This window comes from Hydra vulgaris, chromosome 08, assembly GCF_038396675.1.
Source record: "Hydra vulgaris chromosome 08, alternate assembly HydraT2T_AEP".
NCBI lineage: Eukaryota > Metazoa > Cnidaria > Hydrozoa > Anthoathecata > Hydridae > Hydra > Hydra vulgaris.
In genome coordinates, this window is record NC_088927.1 from 58712871 (window position 1) to 58734741 (window position 21871).

Consider the following 21871-nt stretch of genomic DNA (forward strand, 5'->3'; position numbering starts at 1 on the left):
ATTTAGTTGTTACTGTCTTGCCACTGCTTAGTCTTGTCACTACCTTTTTATTTTAACACAAAAAACTTGTTTTATCTACAGCAGATTGGCTAGATTCAGTTTTCTTAACAGAACATTGACTAGTTTGTGGTTCTTCAGTTGTCTGGTTGATATTTTCTAAGGTTTTTTGACAAATAAGTATGTTTTCATCATCTTGAACATCTTTCAGAAAATTACATTTACCAGCACTTTTGTGGGTTTTTATTCGAGCAACCAAACCTTGCATTTGTGAAGTGCAGCTTTTTCATTTAGCTTTATTGCCCTTATTCTCAAAATTTGCAGGTATTTCTTCAAACCATGTCCATACTGCATCTCCTTTTCTACTGGCACCAGACATTTTTGTTTCTAGTTATATTAATTTTATTTTCAACTAAAAAATAACAACCAATCATAAATGAATACTGTAATTTAAAAAAATTTGAATATACTCTTATATAAAAGGAATATATTTATATTTATTATATAAATAGTAACAAAACAGAAATTAATGTAATTAGTCAATAAGTCAAAACATGAAAAAAAAAATTTACTTATATGGATAAAAATCTTACAATAAATTTAAAAATTTAATGATTTATGTGACTAATATATATTTTATAATGCATTATCTGACTATACTAGTTTATGCAGTAGTTATATTTAGCTAGTGCAATTTGCTTTAATTTGATTAATCAATAAATAATCATTAAAAATAATTAAAATCAAAAAACTCAATTTAAATCATGATTTTTTTTTGTCTGATTTAAATCATGATTTAAATCGATTTAAATCAACTGACTTAAATCAATCAATTTAAATCAAAACAAACCTGCCTATAATAAAATAGAATTCAAAGAAATAATGGTTTCATTTTGAAATTAATTTAGATATTTAAATATTAAGTATCTAAATATCTAAATTACCTTAGAGACCTTCATTTGAACCATAATGAAGGTCTCTAAAAAGTTACTGCCCCCTTTATTTGTGCCCCTATCTACTATAAAGACCAGATTAAGGAGAGAACCACCAACCATATCTTTCTTTTTATTAAGAAATGACTTATAATTAGTTGCACTCTTCACATAGACCAGTTGGCAGATTAGAGGGGCACTGGTTTCTAGTAACACATTCAACTGTTGATAATTGAAAAATAGGGTTATTTAAAAATGCTGGCATTTTTGGTGTGGATTTGACAAGTTTATAATGTTTGCATTTTCAGATAGTTGGGTCTAATAGTCTTATATGCTGGTAATCTTAGATCAAAACAAAGTGTTAGAAAAATTTACAAGCATCTCAAAATGGCTGAAAATTGGACTCGTTAGGTGAGTGGACATTTTGCTTTTAGATATATTTGAGTTCTAAACTGCAACAAGGTGCCTATATTTTGCCCATATATTGCAGACAGTAGTAGCTAATCAGAAAACTTATCTGTAAAGACTGGTGAATGAATAGAATAATGCTACAGTTAGTTTCATTTTTGCATATTTTAGCAATTTTAGGATTTTTTCCAAAGTTGAGGAGGTCATAATTATTTTCTAATTTAACACAAGTTAATAAAAACCACTTTTTTAAAGAGAGAACTATCCAGAAAATAGTTCTAGAAAAAATAAGACACTTGTTGAAAGTGAGAAAAAAATTATACAGCTTTAAAGTAGTCTGTTTTGACCATTTGTAAATCGAGGGGGGCCACTGTGTCATGTTTCTAAAGCTATAATTTCTGAACCGTTGTACTAGGAAGTCCGAAATTTCAAATTTAACCTATCTACACAATGCACATAACAATATGTAAAAATCAGGAAAATCAGAGATGCTGACCCACAGGCCATTGGTTGAATTATGATTAGACCCATTATTAAAATTTGATATCAATAATATTATCTGCTGAAAAATCTATTTTTATTATTATTATTTTTATTGTTATTATTATTATTGCTGAAAACTCAATTATTAAACAAAGTTTAGTAATATTTGTACTCAATCAAATTTAATAGTAATAGCTGTGCTTAACTAATTTTAAAAGTCAATCAAGATAAAAACCAAACCATTTTCTTTAATTTTATTTTTAATATATACATAAATATGCATTATATATTGTTATTGTATAACAATGTCTGTTATTGTCTATAAACTAAAGTACTGGAAAGATTAAATATCTTCTTTTCTTTTAAATTAGTTTAATGTAAAACTTTATCAAAAAACAAAATAATTATATCGCTAGTTTAATTACCTTTATACCTTTATTGGAAAGGGCAAGTATTATAAAAACGTTTAACAAATTAAAATCTTGAACTTTATAATTATATTAAAAATCTTCAATTAACTCATAAAAACTTTTTATATATTGATCTGAGAAAATTTCTGTGTACTTATTGGATACCACACAATCCATTTACTACTTCAATCTGGTGTTATAAAAAAATTTTTTGAAATGCAATACTTTATTAGTAATAACGGTATTTAATTAGTTAAAATACTTATATATCCATTATAACTAGGCTTACCATAATTTTGAAGTTGTAAACTGGAACAAACAATGGGAGGGGGAGGTCTTGTACTAAAATAAACAAGCAGAGAGAATAAAAGGGGAAGAAAAATAGAGGTTTTTTATTCCTCAAAAATACATGGCACTCTATAATAAGGTTCCAGGGAAGTCTTCTTAAAAAAGGAAGGGCTTGAAATAAAAGAACATGTGGCAGCCGAGACTCCGGCTTTGTGTTTGGCACACTTTAAATGATTTTTAATATCTGCTTATCCAATATGTACAACAGAAAATTCTTTTGAATTTTGCTACTAAGTTTTTTTACCAATAGGTAATCTTTTTGTTGTTAAATTGTAAACTTGCAACTTCTTTTTTAGCTCCTTATATATATATACACTACTAAGTCAAAATAAAAACGAGACAAAAATGAAAACCGCTACGACACTGGGACAATCAGTATTTAACTAAGACAATCTCAGTCAAAACAGGACATATGGTAAGCCTAATTATAACATCATTAATAGCATTTTAATTATATTACCAATTTAATAAATTTTATAACATTTGATGATGCTAAATTGTATTTTTGTAACGAAGCAAAAGGTTTACTCTCTTGTACCAAAGCCTGTTGCAATATAACTATCTTTAAAGTAACTTGAATATAGTTCATGTTTAAAATAATATACCATAGATACTCGCGTATAACTTGAGAGGTTTATACCAAACTTTAATGTCAAAATAGCCACTGACTTATACACAGGTCATAAAAAATACGAACTAATTTGTAAACTATCTTCATAACATTAACACATCGTATATACTTGCGTATAAGCTATTTTAGCTAAAAAATTTGACATTAATTTCTTGACTTATATGAGAGTAAAATAATTTTGATTAAACTTATATATTAAAAATTAAATATTTAAACTTAAATAATAATAAATAATAAATATATATAAATAAATAAATAATAATAATAATAAAGATTAAAAATTGCAAATAAAAAGTATAAAAGTTTTGAATTTTAAAGAAAATTTTTTTTAAAAAAATTTTTTAAATTTTAAGAAACAAAATTTCCTTAGAATTACAAGTTTGAATTTTATATGAACTCAAAAAGTTGAATTCATAATTAAAAAAAAGAAGATACAATATTTTTATTGTCGTGCATTTTGCCTTTTTTTTTCTGTGTAGCAGCAACATGCTCATTCTGGCTATTTGATACATGCCCTATTTGAATTGCTATCTCAGCACTACTGAACGGTATTTCATTGCAAATACCTAAATTGCTAACAGGGTATGTTTATAAATGTCAGTACAAATGACATTTCAATGTAAGTAAATCAAAGATCTATAATTATGTTTTTTTTAATAATAAATATATGATGAAGTGTCTGAGTATAATTTTAAGTTACCCCATAATAAATGATATGATAGAAATACTGCTTAAATGACATGCATTGGGCACTTCTTAAGCAAGAATGACTACAAAAAATAAATTTAAAAAAATTTTTCATCAAAATATTAAATTTTCAAAAAGAGAACATAATGTAAAGTATGCGTATAAACATAATGTATTTTACTAAATAAATCATTAAAAAGACTAGAGATAGACTAAAGATAATTTTAAGTTACCCCATAATAAATGATATGATAGAAATACTGCTTAAATAACATGCATTGGGCATTTCTTAAGCAAGAATGACTACAAAAAATAAATTTAAAAAAATTTTTCATCAAAATATTAAATTTTCAAAAAGAGAACATAATGTAAAGTATGCGTGTAAACATAATGTATTTTACTAAATAAATCATTAAAAAGACAACTAAAGATTAAAAAAAAAAAGTTGAACATACTTTGAAGAAGATAAACTATTTCTTCTGGTTTTACTCCTAAAGCCATTATGAGAGACAAAACTGGTAGTTATCTAATAATAAAATTTTAATTTAGAACAGGAGTTATTTGGAAAAAATGTATTTTAAAAATAGAAAAACAATGCCAGCAGATAACATTTGAAATAAATAAAAATTTAGACAAAATAAAAATATTTCATGATTTTTTAAAATCGTTTTAGGAATTATTCTCTTTAAATAGAACTCATTGATATCAACAGCTGAGTTCAAAAGATGAAATAGAAAAACATATGAATTTTTTGTCACATTTTACATGTTGTACATGTTGTTTTAATTAAAGTTTAACATGTAAAATGTCACATTTTACATGTTAAACTTTAACAATTTTCACCTCTTCATTTTATGTCATTGTTTACCTCATTTTAATACCCTTTTAGATTAAGTTATTCCAAATATTTTTTTATGTATAATTCAAAGGCATAATAATAATAATAATTTATTATAATATTATGCCCTTGTAATTCAATAGCATAAGGTTATTAATAATAACTTATTCTTTCCCGGTAATCTATAATAATTTTATAGATTACCGGGAAAGTAGAATTTTATGCTAATAAAAAGGATAAACAAAGGTCTAAAAATTTCAATTAACTCTTATTTAAAATTAGCAATTAAATGAATTAAAGTAAAAGTTATGTGAAAAAAAATAATAGTTAATAACTTTTTTAATTAAAGGTTGTTCGCATTTTTATGTTGCGCATCGACGTTGAGGAAGGGGAGGAGAAGGTAAGTCACAAGTCTGCTTATGTTCTATTGGGAGGGAAGGAAACGCTATAAAGATTTTTTTTTATTTTTTTTAAGTTATTTATTACAATATTTATGATACAAATACAAATAATATATAAAAAAAAGTTAACAAGTCAAGATATCGTTAAGAAATAAAGAATAAAAATCAATATAAAAAACGCGGATTCTCAAAGAAGGCCATCAGCTCTTGTCACAGAGAAACCGCTATTGAAAAAATTAGAACGTTTTTGCTTTATTGGTTATTTCCTTTTGTTATGGTGTTTGCGGCTTGCATCAATTAAATTACTGTGTCTTCCGAACAGCTGACTCGCGCGAATAATAATGTCCATAATTTTCTAGATAAATCGCGCTCACTGAATCTAATTTGTCGAAAATAATCACTGAATCTTATTTATCGCTATATATTATTCACTATATACCACTAAATATAATCAATACAATCTCATTTCCAAACTGAATGTAATACATTTCAAGATTGTTATCGCTGTGCGTTAAGCCAAATTACCAAATTTCCGTTTACGCTTCTGACAACAAAAAAATAAAACTTTGTGACGTCAAAGCTGCATTGATATACACTTTTTCAAGAGGTAATTGAGAATATGAATTTATAAGAAACGTAAGATAGTAGTAGTAAAGCGCTCGCTTCATGAGCGAGAGGTTCGGAGTTCGATCCCCACCGCATCCCTGGAAATACCGCGCTCAACTTGTTTCTTGATAGGTGTAATTGAGAACTTGATAGATGTAATTGAGAACACGAAAGTTGTAATTTAGAAACGTACCTTTAGGTACTTAGTACACGGAAGTGGAAGTTTGTTAATTTTCGGAAATATTTTCTAGCCACTCCATAATTATTAAGAGCCCCCATCCTTCCCGTTTATTAATTTTTACTTGTTACCAACAAAAAAATAACATCTTAAACAATTTTGAGATGTAATTGGTGATAAAGCCCTGTTCGCGGTAGAACTGAATAACTCGATTAGTTTGTAATATTTACTCTCAGTATTACATAATTACATAAATAGGGATAGACCCAGTAGAGTAAACATATAGTATGTTTACTCTACTGCGTCTATCCCTATTTATTTAATTCAATGTATGTACAATACACAGAGACTACGGTTATATATGTTGTATGCCTTAAAAGCGTGTTTTTTCCGTCATTGCACTGTGTGTCAAAACCATACAAAAGATTTCTCAAATTTTAAAATCTTAAAAATGTATAAGTATGCATTGATTTATTTATAAAACTTTAAAATATATGAAACAATAAATATGTATAATTTTAAATAAGCAACAATTATAGAAAAATTATAGGCTAACTTATAAGGTATAATAACTTAACTTTGTGACATACAAGGAGATACACTTTTAACTCTCCTTTTCAAGGATCATACAATCTTTAATTCAAAATCGCTGAAACAATAAATGATTAATTTTATTTAATGTTAATTTTATTTGTTGTGGCCATTCCAAATGTTGAGAAATTTTACTCGTCGAAAGTTTGTTATTTTATTGTTCCATTTTCTTAAAATTCTAACCCTCTCATTTATTAAGAGTCCACCATTTACTTGGCAGGTGAAATTATTAACCTATTCGTTACATTTCTAACTGAATAACTTAGACCGTCATCAGATTTATTGGTTTGTTTTCGTCAATAACGTGTAACAATAACAAATATCAACAATAACAATAAAGTGTTATTGTTGATGTTTGCTTGAAAAAAAATTTTATAGCAACGTTTTTTCTAGGGTTATCTTTTTCATATGCGCAGTTCAACAATTGACGCTTTGACTTCGAAACATCGAACAAAAACAGGTTATACTTAAAAAAGTAGTAGAGTATACAAAGCTGCAAAAATAAAAATCCTGCAGGTGAAATATTTTCAGAAAAAGTGTTCAAAGAAGTTGGAACTATGAAATTTTAATTTTCGAGTCAGGTGACTACCAAACACGCTGCAAACCTAAAACTTTTAAGTATTTATACAAATGTAAAATTAGGATGTTTTGCCAAAAATAATTTTTTATTAGATTTTCGGAACATAAAAAATACATTTTGTTTAGGCCACCGAGCCCAAAATAGGAAAAAAAAAAAATTGAAAGGTATTTTTTTATAATATTAAAATAAATGAAATTTCATTGATAAAATTTGATTTAAAAATGTATTTTTAAGTTAAGATCAGTAAACGTTTCTGCCTCCCTGTCTCCAAAAATCACCTTTCAATAAAAGCAATTTCCACCGAGTTTAGTTTAGTCAGCATAAAATTGCTTTAGATCAACGTCAATAGATGGATTTTTCAAAGCCCCTGTAAATCGAACATTCTCACTGTAAATTGAACTTTTTCAAAAAAAAAAAATAAAAACAAATGGTTCAAGAAATCATCCGATATCTCAAAGCAAAATAGCGCTCATTTGTAGTAAAAAAGTAAATTGCTACCTTGGAAAAAGAGAACAAAAGCAAGGAATTGCACTCCTGGTCAGATCTTTATAAATTGTTTCAAGAAATTAGAAATATTATTAGAAGCACTAAAGTGATAATTATGATCCTTTCTGTGGCTTATAAAACTTAAAAAATGATTTTAAAAAATGATTATAAAACTTAAAAAATGATTTTAAATTGCTAAAAGCAAGAAGTTTCTGGACATAATGCTGTTGAAACTGGAGAGGAATCCAATGATGAGCAATTTAATGTTTCTGACGAAGCTACAAAACCAAGTTTGAACAAAGCAATGCTTCGATACCACTGTAGTAGAAACATCAAAGCATTGTTTTGTTCAAACTTGGTGAATATATTGTTTTGTTCAAACTTGGTGAATATATTGTTTTGTTCAAACTTTGTGAACATTTTTAAAAAAAGTCAACTTTCCATAACTACTAAAAGTATATTTTTCCCCATAAATTTTGAGATTGTACTGTACCAATTTCAAATTTTTATTTTTGTTTTGTCAAAGTTAGTTGCTTATTCTATCTAACCTAATTCTTGAAGACCTTCAGAAAAAGTTAAGTTTAAAAGCAACATGAAAAAGAAATTGGATGATAAAAAAAAGATTTCTGTAATTTAGAAAAAGTTTTCTTTGAGAATACTTACTTTAAAGAAAATATAAAATATCTTGAAATAAATACTTTATAGGTAATATAGTTTATCAAGAGTTTGTTATTAAGTAAAAAAAGTAGAATCTTTTTAATATATTTGTCAGAGTTGGCAAAGATTTAAGTTCAAGCATTTCATTTTTAATACAAGATATGAATAATGATAACAATAAATAAAAACATCTAAGGTGGAGGAATCAAAATTTTAAAAATACATTCATATTTTACGATTTTTATATAAGAAATAGTATTTCATACTTAAAGAATAGCTTTTTTTTTTTTTTCAAACATCTTCGCTTCCAACAAGGCTGCAAGCAACCACTAATTAAAATTGGAAGTTACTGGAAGAGAAAAGATGAAGATTGTAGAGCAAGATAACAATTGACAGACGACTTAAAGGATTGCAAATTATATGAATCAGGAGAGCAAAATGAAAGAAGCGTATTCCAAAGAACTGATGTTCGAGGAAAAAAACTAGACGAATAAGCGTTTTTGGAGCACTTAGGAACAACCACAGAAAAAGGATGACACTTAATTGAATGACGAGTAACACGAGAATGAATTTTAGTAGATGGCACAAGAGACGCTAGCTCTTTAGAGAAGTGCCCATTATAGTATTTGTAGAAAAGAGAAAGAGAAGCAACGTAACGACGATGTGACAATTGTTGGAGGTTGGCTGCAAGAGCAAGTCCAACTATGTTTACAATGCGTTTTTGTACCTTGTCTAAAAGAAAAAGGGCATTATTAGAAGATTCGTCCCAGATATGGCAACATTATTCCATACAAGGTCGGATTTGATATTTATAGAGATAGAGAATAAAATCCCAAGTAAGAAAGTGTCGAGCTCGATAAAGAGATGCAACTTTAGCAGATGCTAATTTTGCAACTGATTTGATATATGGTTTCCAAGGAAGATCGTAAGTAAGAGTTAATCCTAGAAGATGAAGAGTAGTTGACTCATCGAGTACATCACTGTTCATAAGTATAGGAAGATCTAACTTATTGCAATAACGATTTGCTGAAAAAAATTGAGTTTTATCTGTATTGAAGTTCACCAGCCACTGTGAGCACCATGCTGTAGCAGAAGCAAGATCCTTTTCTAGCTCAAATGCCCCCTCTAAGAAATCAGAGGGTGTTGGTTTCTTATCACGACAAGAATAAATGGTAGTATCATCAGCAAACAATGCCACCTTGCCAGATGTGAGAATATCTGGAAGATCGTTAATGTAAATTAAAAAGAGTATAGGGCCATGGATAAAACCTTGAGGAACCCCTAAAGTTACAGAATAAGAAGAAGAGTGCTGTCCATCGAGGACAACTTTTATACTACGATTGGAAAGGAAGGATTCAATGATCTTAAAGATGTTGCCGGATACACCATGAGAAGAAAGCTTATGGAGAAGAGCAGCATGCCAAACTTTATCAAAAGCTTTTGAAATGTCAATAGCAATGGCCTTAACCTCTCCACCTTTATCTAATGCACGATAAAGTCTATTGGTTATTACTGTTAGCAAATCAGCTGTAGAACGAGAAGATCAAAATCCATATTGATGGTCAGAAATTAAGTTATTAGATTCAAGATGAGAAATTAAGTGCTTGTTAATAAAAGATTCAAAAACCTTGCTTATGATAGGAAGGAGACTAATGGGACGGTAGTTAAACGAATCAGATTGCTCTCCAGAATTTTTGAAAATAGGGATAACAGATGCCGCTTTCCAGAAGGCTGGAAAACAAGACTCTGATAAGCACTTATTGAATAGTTTTGAGAGTATAGACGACAGCTCCGGAGAACACTTCTGCAAGACAATAACAGCTATGTTGTCCGGGCCACAAGCTGTAGAAGAGTCTAAACAGGAAATCACTTTAGATACAGAAGCTGGGGTGATACAACAAGCAATGGATCAACCTGTTTATTGGCAATATCAGGTAGAACACGACCAGTGGAATCAAAAGATGATATTGATGAAAAGTTTTTAGCCAACAATTCAGCTTTGTCTTTAGGTGAGGTGACAAAGTCTGAACCATACAAGAGAGGTGGAATTATAGGTTTGCCCTTATTATTAATACTATTAAATATTCTCCAGAATTCTTGAGAGCCTAATTTTTGAGATGAGATATGAGATTTCATGACCTGAGAATCGCGGGCTTTGGCGTTAGACAAAACCTTTTTACAATAGTTTCTAGCAGTAATAAACAGACGTCTGTTTTCTGGAGAATTGTATTTCTGATAGATATGGAAGTAACAGTTTCGATTGGCAATCGCAGCAGCACAGTGTGAGGAAAACCATAGATGTGAGTGAGGCTTGACCTGGAATTGTTAAGAGGGAACAAAAAATTCCATGCCAGTCTGAATCCACAAAGTTATGTAAGAAGCACATTTGTCGACAGGAAGACGAAAGATTTCTACCCAAGGGCCATCACGAGGAAAATCAAGGAAAGAATACCAATCAGCTTTACTGTAGTTGTAATAGGTTCGATAATATGGGGATTCAGGTGATGAAGAAAAATGAGATATTAGTTTTAAAGAGATCAAACTGTGATCAGAAGCACATAAGGGTGAATGTGGTAAAACTAAGCACTGACTAGGATCAGAAACAAGACATAAGTCAAGTAGAGAAGGTAAATGATTCGGGTTGTCTGGAAAGCAAGTTGGAAAGTTGAATATTTGAGTTACGGATTAAAAAAGCCAAAAGTTGTGGGCTTTAATGCCTGCAGAATCACTGACACTAGAGCCAAGCCATTCAGAGTGATGAGCATTAAAGTCACCGACAACAACTATATTAGCTGATGGATTTAGAGAGAGGGCTTGGTCAATATGATTAGAAATAACATCAAAAAGAGTGCAGTCTTGTAATGAAGGAGAGCGATATAGAACAAAGAGAAAGGCAATAGAGTAAAGTGGTGCTAAACAAAAGCACATGAAAAAATAGTCTGTGGATTCAAATCTAGTTTCACGACAAATGGGTGAATTCTTACGAATGTAAATGCCCAGGCCAAGCATGTGACTATTGGAGTCTTTACGAATTAAAAGAAGATAACCATCAACACTAAGATCGCAAGATGAGACAGGTGAACTCAAATTAGTCTCACAAAGAGCAAGTAGGTCTGGTGAACTTTGCAAGAGATAAGACTCAACAGAAGAAAAGTTACTTCGAAGGCCACAAATATTTGTGAATGATAAGTTTAGAGTACTGATAGGTTTAGAGAACTTTAGAGAATGATAGGTTTAGAGAAAGAAAAGTTAAGAAGAAAAAAAAAACTAACAATAGTTTGATCATGAAATTTTCACAGCATTTTAATGTCAGACGGTTACACTCACCCTGCCAAAATCAAATAGTTTAACAAATTATTCAAGCTTTTGGGAGACCTAGGCTTTAACTTTGGAACCAGTTAACAAACATGAATTTTTTTGGTAAGGTGAATGTGCCTATATATATATATAATAAATAACTCCTAAAAATTTCAACACTATCAAACAAACTAATTACAAGATATCGCAGCGAGCAAGAAACTCATATATCAGGAAAAACAATAATTAAGTTTTTTAATTAAATTCTTTTTATTTATAATATATAAAAAGGTCAGATATAACTGATAAAAAATATGTCTTGAGCATTATTGAAAACACAGAAAAAAGAAAAATGTGAAAACTATAATATTTTAAAAATACTTTACCAAAATAGAATTAATCAATCAATAATAAAGAGCTTAAATATTAAAAGACAATATACAATAACTACGTTACAAAATACAGTAAGGTAGTAAATGTTAAGGTTGTTAACACTAACTATCTTGTTAATGTTAACTACCTTAATGCTAAGGTAGTTAACATTATAGTTTATGCTAAGGTAGATAACATAAATTTATATTAAAAAATGACAAAGAACTAAAATCTAAAACACTCCTGCTTCATAAGATGCACCTTCACTTTCATTTACTGAATCGGTAAAACCTTTTCGTTGTTAATGAAGTAGTTTTCTTCTTTGCTTTATAGACTCAAGGAATTTCTTTTCCAACATCTTTATTCTTTCTTGGTCTATCTTGGTATAGTACTGAGTAGCAAGTTTACCTGGTCTAACATTTAAATACTCAAATATATTCGATATACCAGAAGTACCATCATTAATACCATAAAATTCCATAAATAAAGCAGAACCTTTGTGAATATTCAAACAATCATGGGTTTCCATAAAATTTTCATAATGTTCTGGATCGCTATCTTTTCTTAATTTTCATGATGTACAGGCATTGTATTAGATGCGTGAGTAAAAATTAGTTCCATCGAGTTCAAATTGCTCAAATATTATACTGTTGTATATCATTGAAAAGAAGATCAATTGTTTGAATATTATAATGTTATATATCATTGGAAAGAAAATCAATACAGTCTTTTAAAGATGAAAAAATTATCAAAATTAAAGAATTGCACTAAAAGTTATGACGGTTTAAGTTACGATTTTTCGATATATGGATTTGTTGAAGAAACTGTGGTCACAATGAAGTTTTTTTTTATTTAAATAGTAGAGATGCCACGAATATTCGGCCGAATATTCGGCAACACTTAATTATATTGAGGACTCCGACCTGCTTTGTTGTAGTACATAAGTCAACTACTCTGTGGGCATTTATAAATAGCTTGTGTCACAGCATGTATTATTTGTTGGCTGATTAACCAAATATTTTAACTACAGTTATGCCTAAAAGTTTCATACTCTTCAAACCATTCAGAAAAGTTCAAAAATAACCAGCTCAGGTAAATCTTGCACTTCTGAGGTAATTTCAGAAAATGCTATAGATTGAATTAGTATAGAAAACTCTAAACTTATTAAAAATGTTATTTTCACGACAACCTGAACATAAAGCATGTTTTAACTTTAATGGGAAAGACGAATAAACAATTGCCTTTTTTATCAAGCCACCGAATATTCGTGACATCATTATTAAATAGTCATAACTTTGTCAACTTTTATCGAAATACAAATATCTTGATATCAAAAGATAGGTGTAAGAGTGGGCTACAAATTTATATTGACTAATAACCACTGAGCGTATCCAGGAGCATAGAGGGGCAACAAACCACCACCTCTACTATAAGAAATTAAACACTTTTTCAGAAAAAAGTCTTTTTTCAAGAAATAAGTAGTTCAAATATACAAAAAAGTTGTTATAAATTTATATTAAACCACCAAAGTATATGAGAGGCGTAGGTTAACTATAGAGGTGGATGTGGTGGTGATGGTTTGATACACCCTAGTAACAAAAATGACTTATTTTAAAAATGAATCCCCCCCCAAAAAAAACTTAAAAAAAAAAGAAAAAGATAAAGTAACACTACTGGGTTTCTAAAGTCCCAAAACAAAGTTTTTTTTAGCATAGAAAAGTTTCTATAAATTAATACCGGACAACCAATAAATATTGTTGTTGAATGTAAAACTCATGGTAAATGTATTAACGATGTTTTAACACACCCCAATATCAAAAGAAAAAAATCTATTATGAAATGTATGATTGGTTATATAAAGAACAATAACAAAGAAGTAAAAAATACAACTTACTATCTAATAATTTTGTTTCAAAATTTTAATAAACAGAAAACAATATTAAAAACCTTTATCTCTGTCATTATTTTCCATTTTTTCATGAAAATTTTATTTAATCTAAATCAAATATAAAAAATGTTTAATTAACCCCTCTGTCTCTCTCGACCATTTCGGGCGAATGAAAATTAGGTACCAAAAGTGCGACACAAAATAGACACCCTGCTACAAAATATTTTTCAATGAAATTTGGCAGGTGCATAGATAAATGAAAAACTTACAAAAAAGAATAAAAAAAAATTAAAGAAAAAAAAAGATGTTCAAAAGTAAGCAAACTTAGTAAAGGTCAAATCAAAGGGTTTTGAGGTGAACGTATTTAATGTCGAATCAAAGGGTTTTGAGGTGAACGTATTTAATGTTGCTCTTGACACGCTGCTACAGTAGATAAGAAATAGAATGAATACAGTTCAAAAGACAACGAACATGTTTTCAAAAAACAACGAACATTTGGTGGTCTCCATCTCCTTTTAGTGATGAAAAAACACTTAGTCAGGAAGAAAAATGCAAAGCCCTGGCAAACCTTTACGCAAATTATGTAAAAGAAGTGGTGTTGATTGAAGAAATTCGCCACCTAAAGTAGATGTTTTCAAGCAATCAAATTCTTTTGGAGAAATAGATTACCTTACTTCCATCAAGTTGCTCAACGGAATCTACCAAATAGAAACAATCTTTACTACTTAACTTACTTGAAACTTACTACTGACCTTCTTTTAGTTTTTCAATCTTTTATATTTATCCCACTCTACGAGTAATTCTCATTAAATGAGACAAATGCCCTGGTCCAAAAATCGCTCCTTTGACAAACAAATTGCTCTTTTTGCCAATAGCGCGGAACAAATTTTTTGTTTTATTTAATCATAGTGAAAGAGTTGATAGTTATCAAACAAAGAGTTAATAGTTATCGATATTTTCAATTATAAAACAACTTTATCAACTTTATCAAATGAGTATTTTAAGAAAACTGTCCCATTCACAGAGGTTCTCCTCTACTTTTATGGTTGTAACCTGGATATTCTGAAAATGTATATGCTACTTGTGATGCATTTTTATTTGAAACTTGAAGTTGAGCAAGTGTTATTTTTTTCATATTATTCAATTGAAATTCAGAAACTTTGAACTTCTTTTTAAAATTAGGCAAAAATCATTGCCAACAATTTTTATTTAATAATTTATAATTTAATAATTAAACTTCTTCATCATACTTTTGTGTATATAAGGTAGACCTGAGCGATTTCGCCACTTTTGCAGCTTTAATAGTGCCTGATCAACATGATACATTTTTACCGTATACCAGGAGCGGATCCAGGGTGTAGCAAGTGAAGCAATTACTACAGTCAACTCGGACTACATTTATTATTATTTTCTACACACATATATAAATATATATTTTTATGCAAAATAATAGAAAAATTTTAAACTCAATTTTGGCCGCTGTTGTAGCTTAACTAATTTTAATAAATCGAAAAATAAAATTTTCGTTAAAAAAACCCGAGTTTTTACAGGGTTTTGTCTCTCATGTTCATAAATTTTTGTAAGAATGTCAAACACATATTTTGCCATTTTATTTCACTCCCAGTCAAAATTAAGTAGCGTAGCTACTTAATTTTGACTGGGAGTGAAATAAAATGGCAAAATATGTGTTGCAACTGTAGCAAAACCCTGTTTGTCATGTTTTCAAACAACTCTAAGCTTACCCCCGTGCATTTATAATATTGAATACCTATTTTGTATCTTTTTTAATGAAAGTAATGGAGCTGTATCAAGCGTTAAAAGCAAACAATCATTTTTTAATAGATCAGATTAAATTATGTAACACTGCTGAATTAAACAATTTCTGCCAGCGAAACTCTGAGGGAATATATATTTTACATAAATTGTCTGGTGCAGGCGATGGTTTTATAGATGCTGCAGCAAGTAATAGTTTGGCAAGGTTGTATGCTTATAAACTTATAGACGAAAAAACGTAATCCATGGTGCCTGTCAGGTAATATCTTCTTTATAGTTTATGTTGATTTTCAGCTGAGCAGCGCCGTGGATAAACAGATATTTTTTAGTTAGGTTTACTTTATTAAAAGAACTTTATTAAAAGTTCTTATTTTTTAACCAAAACAATTCATAAAGTTTGTAAAACTTCTTGTTTTATAGTCAAAGCACCACAACCTAAATACCCTATATTTAGCCACTTCAATGCTATATATACTGTAATCAATAAATGTATATATATATATATATATATATATATATATATATATATATATATATATATATATATATATATATATATATATATATATATATATATATATATATACATATATATATATATATATATATATATATATATATATATATATATATATATATATATATATATATATATATATATATATATATATATATATATATATATATATATATATATATATATATATATATATTGTTAACCGGGGTGACTTCGGACAATTTTCGAAGAAAGTATTAAACTGTTTCATTAAAATCAATACAACATGGAAATATTTTTGTGGAACGTGCCACAGTAATTATAATGAACATGATGAAATTTTGGCTTTCAGCTTTGCAATATGTTATTAGCATAAAAAAACGGTCTAAAAATCAAAAAATCAAAATTGGGAAATCGGGTGACTTCGGACACTTGAAGCTTGAGATTTTAAAAGTTGAAATTTCAACAATTTTTTTTATTTCAAATAACAAAACAAAAAACAACAACTATTGATAAACTATTTCAAATATACATATAGTTAATGATACAACTACAATGATTAATTAACTACAAAGAAGAATCAATTACAAATCTTTCTTATTTTGTTTAAATTATTGACAACTGTAAAAGTAAATCATATACAAATCATTGTCTTTTAAAAAAATTAAAAAAAAAATTCAATGCAATCAGCCGACATGTCATTTTTCAAACACTTTGAATGATACCAACGACCACAACGTTCACAACCAGTCCAATCAATTAAAACTTCCTCTTCTTCTTCACTGATTTCATCGTTTTCCTCATTATCATCTTTTCCACAGATGAAACAAAGATCAGTTTCAATACCTTCAACGACATTTAAAACTGCCCCAGATGCAATGTTCAACTTATTGCCCCTGGTTTTTTTGTTTCATATGCACCACGATGAGACATAAGCAAAGTTGTAACCGAATCATTCAAAATGGATGCTGTTGATGCACCAGGTTCCTTGTTTTCAATAATTCTTTTTAAAACCTTTATGCGGTTTATTGTATATATCCCACATGTAAGAAAGCCAGAAACCAAATTCTGACACACTGTGTCTTGCAACTTAATTGATAAACTTTTTAATAGTGCTGGAAAATGTTCTTTGGGAAAGCATCCAGTTTTTCTGCTTTTGGGTCAAAGACAGATACATCTAATGGCTGTATTAAATGTATAGCATTTGGTGGCAACATAGCGAAGTAAACATTATGCTACTTAGCAAGTTTAATAACATCTGGATTAAAATGAGAGGCCAATTTATCTCCTAAAAAAAATTACTAATCATTTCTACTCCTAACTTTGATCTAGATTGTTTAATATTTGAAGCATTTCTGCCAGAAATATTGTTTCGTTTCATAAAAGAATTAAACCAGTCATTTCCAGGTATCTGCAAAATGAAACTGCTTGACCCATTACGTATTTTGAGGAAATTAAAAGCCATCATTTTGACTTCTAATCTTCCAATAGGAAAACCCCAATCGGCAACAGCTTCTAGCATTTGAGCAATGAGTACCTCATTTGCTTTGCTTATAATTGCATGGCCCCCAACCTTCTTTAAGGTGGGTTTTCTAATGTGATCATGCAATGCTGATTTTTTAACTTTGTGCTTATTTGCAGCCTTTCGAATACTCATGCCTTTACTGTGATCTTTTATAGCTTTTTTTTATACCTTTTTTAGAGCATGTTCCATGCAACACTTTTAAGTTTAGTTTACGTTTGTAGTTTCGCGCCATCGCTAAAAGAAACTAAAGTAGAATAATAAGTAATGCTCTGTCCCCGCAGTCCGAAGTCACCCCGATGACGGTATATATATATATATATATATATATATATATATATATATATATATATATATATATATATATATATATATATATATATATATATATCTGTGTGTGTAAGTGTGTATGCGTATAAATTTAACTATATGTCCAGAACTCCTCAAGATGGCAATTGTTTATTTTCTGCTGTCTCCATTGCTTTAATCGGAAAAAATACACTAGCACCAACTTGGTGCTAGTGTATTTTTTCCGATTAAAGCAATGGAGACAAAAAAAATTTGCGTTCTTGTTTTTGCTGTGCATCATGTTTTTCGTTTTGGGCATTCAAGCGGTGATTTTCGATCAGAAAGATCAGCTTTTTTGTAGGGTATCTTTAATATCGCATATACTGCATTTGGGGCTAAGAAGTCTAAAGTTGATGCTATTTTGGCTGAAGTATTAAATATTTTTCAATCTGGCGTTTGATCATCTTTAGTTTGTGTTATGAATATTTTAAAATATAGTTTAATAGTATATTCTTATTTGTATAATATATCATTTGAACTGATTTGAATTTTATTTTTTATAATATGAATATTGTTGTGTATATATCTATTTTCTATTTTAGATTCCTTTTAAAATTTTTTATCCTTCTACAGGAGATGCATGTCTAGAATATCTATTTAGAAGTACATTGTACCCACAGTCTTTTAAGAAATTTTGACAAACCCAATCAAATAATTTCTTGATGCTGTACAATGTTGACACAAATAATGAAATTCCAAGCAACCTTACACATATGGGAAAAGTGCATTTTTTCAAACCTAATCACTTTATGCCTCTGGTATCTGTTAAAAGCGCTCAGCCAGAATTTCGAAATAATTAGTTCATACTCAAACAAGTTTAAGTTCTGCAAAAAATATTATTGTAACGGGAGAAAAATATACTTTAAATACCCAACTGGTTCGAATACCCCACTGTTCTGCTATTCAAAAAAGTAATTTGACCAAACCCTCACTCAGTATTAAGAATTTTTTTTCTGTCAACAATAAACCATTGCCTGTGTCTGATTCATCTTTGGATTTAAATAATAAATTAAAAAAATCGATACCAGGTGTCATAATTCCGAAACTGCCTATAAATTATGAAAAGACAACAGAAGATGAACGTAACAAATTTGATATTGGGTTGTTTGTAGACAATTGAAAAATTATCAAAGTATGAGAAGTATTATCTTCTAATGAACGTATGGGTGCCACCTTCTGACTACATATTTCCTAAAACTAATGGTCATAAATGTAACCATAATGTTTACATAATTGTTTGGTTCAAAAAAATTTCATGGTTGTATGGTTGCGTTATTCAAAATACTATGATGGGTTTTTCTGTATCTCTAGTATTCTGTTCAGAAAAGCCTCTTTAACTACTAAATTATTTTATAAATTTCTATATTGGCTTTGGTCAGTTGGAAATGTAAGAATATTATCACATAATAACACTTCTTCAATGCATAAAACCTCAATACAGATAATGCTTGATTTTCGAGCAGCAATGAGTAATAAAGCTGTTCCAATTAATTTGCAGCTCAATAAGTTTCTATCTGATAATATTCCTAGAAATCAACAAATTTTGTTTTCAATATCACGAGCAATTCTTTTTTGTTGTAGGCATAATATACCGCTAAGAGGACACAGAGATGACGCCAAACATCTGGTTGAGCAATGTAATAATACTGGTAATTTCCAATGCCTATTAGATCTGATGGCATTATGCGGTGACAAGATCTTGAGTGACCATTTTAAATATGGTCCTAAAAATGCTACTTATCGATTAAAGACAGTGCAGAATGACTTGATTGATATTTGTGCAGATGTTGTTTGATCGCTATTGACAGACAGAATAAAGAAAAAAGTTAAAGAATTTATTCGTACATATCAAAACAATTTACCAGAACCAAGCTATCTTTATGCTGAGTTGGATATGTGGGAAGTTTACTGGAAAAATCACTTTGATAGTGCTCCTAAAACCATTTTTGATTCACTACAAAAATGTCATGACCATATATTTCCCAATTTTTCCACTATACTTCTAATCCTTTGCATATTACCAGTCACACCATGTACATGGGAAATATCATTATCAACTCTAAAAAGAATTCAAATTTCCTTGCGCAATACTATGGGGGATGGTCGTTTAAATGGTATTGCCATGTTGCACATTCATCGAGATATTGAAATTGACTTGAATATTGTTGTAGATAAATTTGCGACTGCATTTCCACGAAAAATGGAATTTAAAAATATATTGAACTCCAATGAATAGATACATTTGCTAAAAAGTTATATTGATTACATATATATATATATATATATATATATATATATAGAGAGAGAGAGAGAGAGAGAGAGAGAGAGAGAGAGAGAGAGAGAGAGAGGGAGAGTGAGAGAGAGTGTGTGTGTGAGAGAGAGAGAGAGAGAGAGAGAGAGAGAGAGAGAGAGAGAAAATATATGTAGGTTATTTTTATTTATTACTGATAGAATATTTACAGGATATTTTTATTTATTACTGATAGAATATTTACAGGATATTTTTATTTATTACTGATAGAATATTTACAGGATATTTTTATTTATTACTGATAGAATATTTACAGGATATTTTTATTTATTACTGATAGAATATATACAGGATATTTTTATTTATTACTGATAGAATATTTACAGGATATTTTCATTTATTACTGATAGAATATTTACAGGATATTTTCATTTATTACTGATAGAATATTTACAGGATATTTTTTTGATGCTTTCATGAATACTTTTATTATTATTTATTATATTTATCTAAAAGGTTTTGTTAAAAATCTTTTAAGGTTTTGAATTTTTTTTTATTTTTTATGAAATTTATTTTTCTTTATATTTATTGAGTTCTATCATTGCCATTATTTTGTTTTAGTTGCCTACTGTTGAAATATGGTTTGAATTTAGTAAATTTTCATGATTTGAAATTTATTTTATTGAACATTAGCCAACAGTTTAGGGTGTTGAATACAATTAAGGTAAGAATAAGTTTGTTTACTAGTAACCTTACAAAACAAGTTTTTGCGGTTAAAATATTGCAGTGCGTTTTTTCTCCAAACGCACCGAACGCCGTTCCTTCATCTTTTAAAATAAACTCAAAAGTGTTACCTTTGTCATCATTTTTTGTGATATACTAATGATGAGTTCCGACACTTTTTTTTTTAGAAAAGAAGCACTGCTATATTGTTTTATCATTAATAATAACAATGACCTTGTAATAAACGTGTATTAAATCACAGGATCTACTTTTCATCAGTTCTTCTTTTTTATAATTGCTCTGATGTTATTTTTCATACTATTAAACTTTGACTACAATTCCCGCTAGAAGAATGTTGAAAGTTATCAAAAAAAAAATTTTCATTGTTTATCATTTTTAATGTAATTATAAATTAGGTTTTTGGTGCCTCTAAAACTTTTGAAACTTTGAAAGAGGGGTATCTATATCTAGGAGTTTAAAAAAAAAAAGATCCTCTGTTACCTAGCCACGCCACTGTTGCTGTGGTTCTCTGGTTTTACTTTTGCCACAGTCAATATTATTCCTGGATCCGCCCCTGCGTATACCATTAACTGAATAATATTGAATAAACTATATTTAATTCGACCGCGTTTAAAAATTCAAAATTAACCTTTATACTCATTAAACTTAATTAATTATACTTAATTATTTATACTCTTGATTAACAATTAGTATTACACATTTATATTGGGCGATTTTGCCAATGTTAAAAGAGTTAAAGGTTTATTATATCTTATTAAATTGAGCACATTCCGTTTCACATATCAATGCATAAGCAGACTTCACATGATCATCCATTACAAGAAATGCATGAATCTAATGCACTTCTGATGAATCTACCTATGCTACACCGCACACACAGCAATGAGTTGTTTTTTTGCTATTTCTATTGAGAGCTTTTGATGTACTCGGTTGCATTTGATTTAATA

General features: G+C 29.0%; 2 protein-coding genes across 4 annotated transcripts in view; one reads left to right on the plus strand and one right to left on the minus strand.

Annotated features, from left to right (window-relative positions):
• LOC124817488 (src kinase-associated phosphoprotein 2-B) overlaps window positions 1–4439 on the minus strand; it is a 33190-nt gene extending 28751 nt beyond the window's left edge. For all 3 annotated transcript variants that reach the window (XM_065804023.1, XM_065804022.1, XM_065804021.1), the window contains exon 1: window positions 4352–4439. In XM_065804023.1, the coding sequence (XP_065660095.1) occupies window positions 4352–4397 (46 nt within the window). In that variant the 5' untranslated portion in view covers window positions 4398–4439. The remainder of the gene's footprint in view (window positions 1–4351) is intronic.
• Window positions 4440–19823: 15384 nt separating this feature from the next.
• LOC136083488 (52 kDa repressor of the inhibitor of the protein kinase-like) lies at window positions 19824–20165 on the plus strand. The gene has a single exon (XM_065802891.1). It carries the CDS (start codon window positions 19824–19826, stop codon window positions 20163–20165), a length of 342 nt encoding a protein of 113 aa, XP_065658963.1.
• The last annotated feature ends 1706 nt before the right edge of the window (window positions 20166–21871 follow it).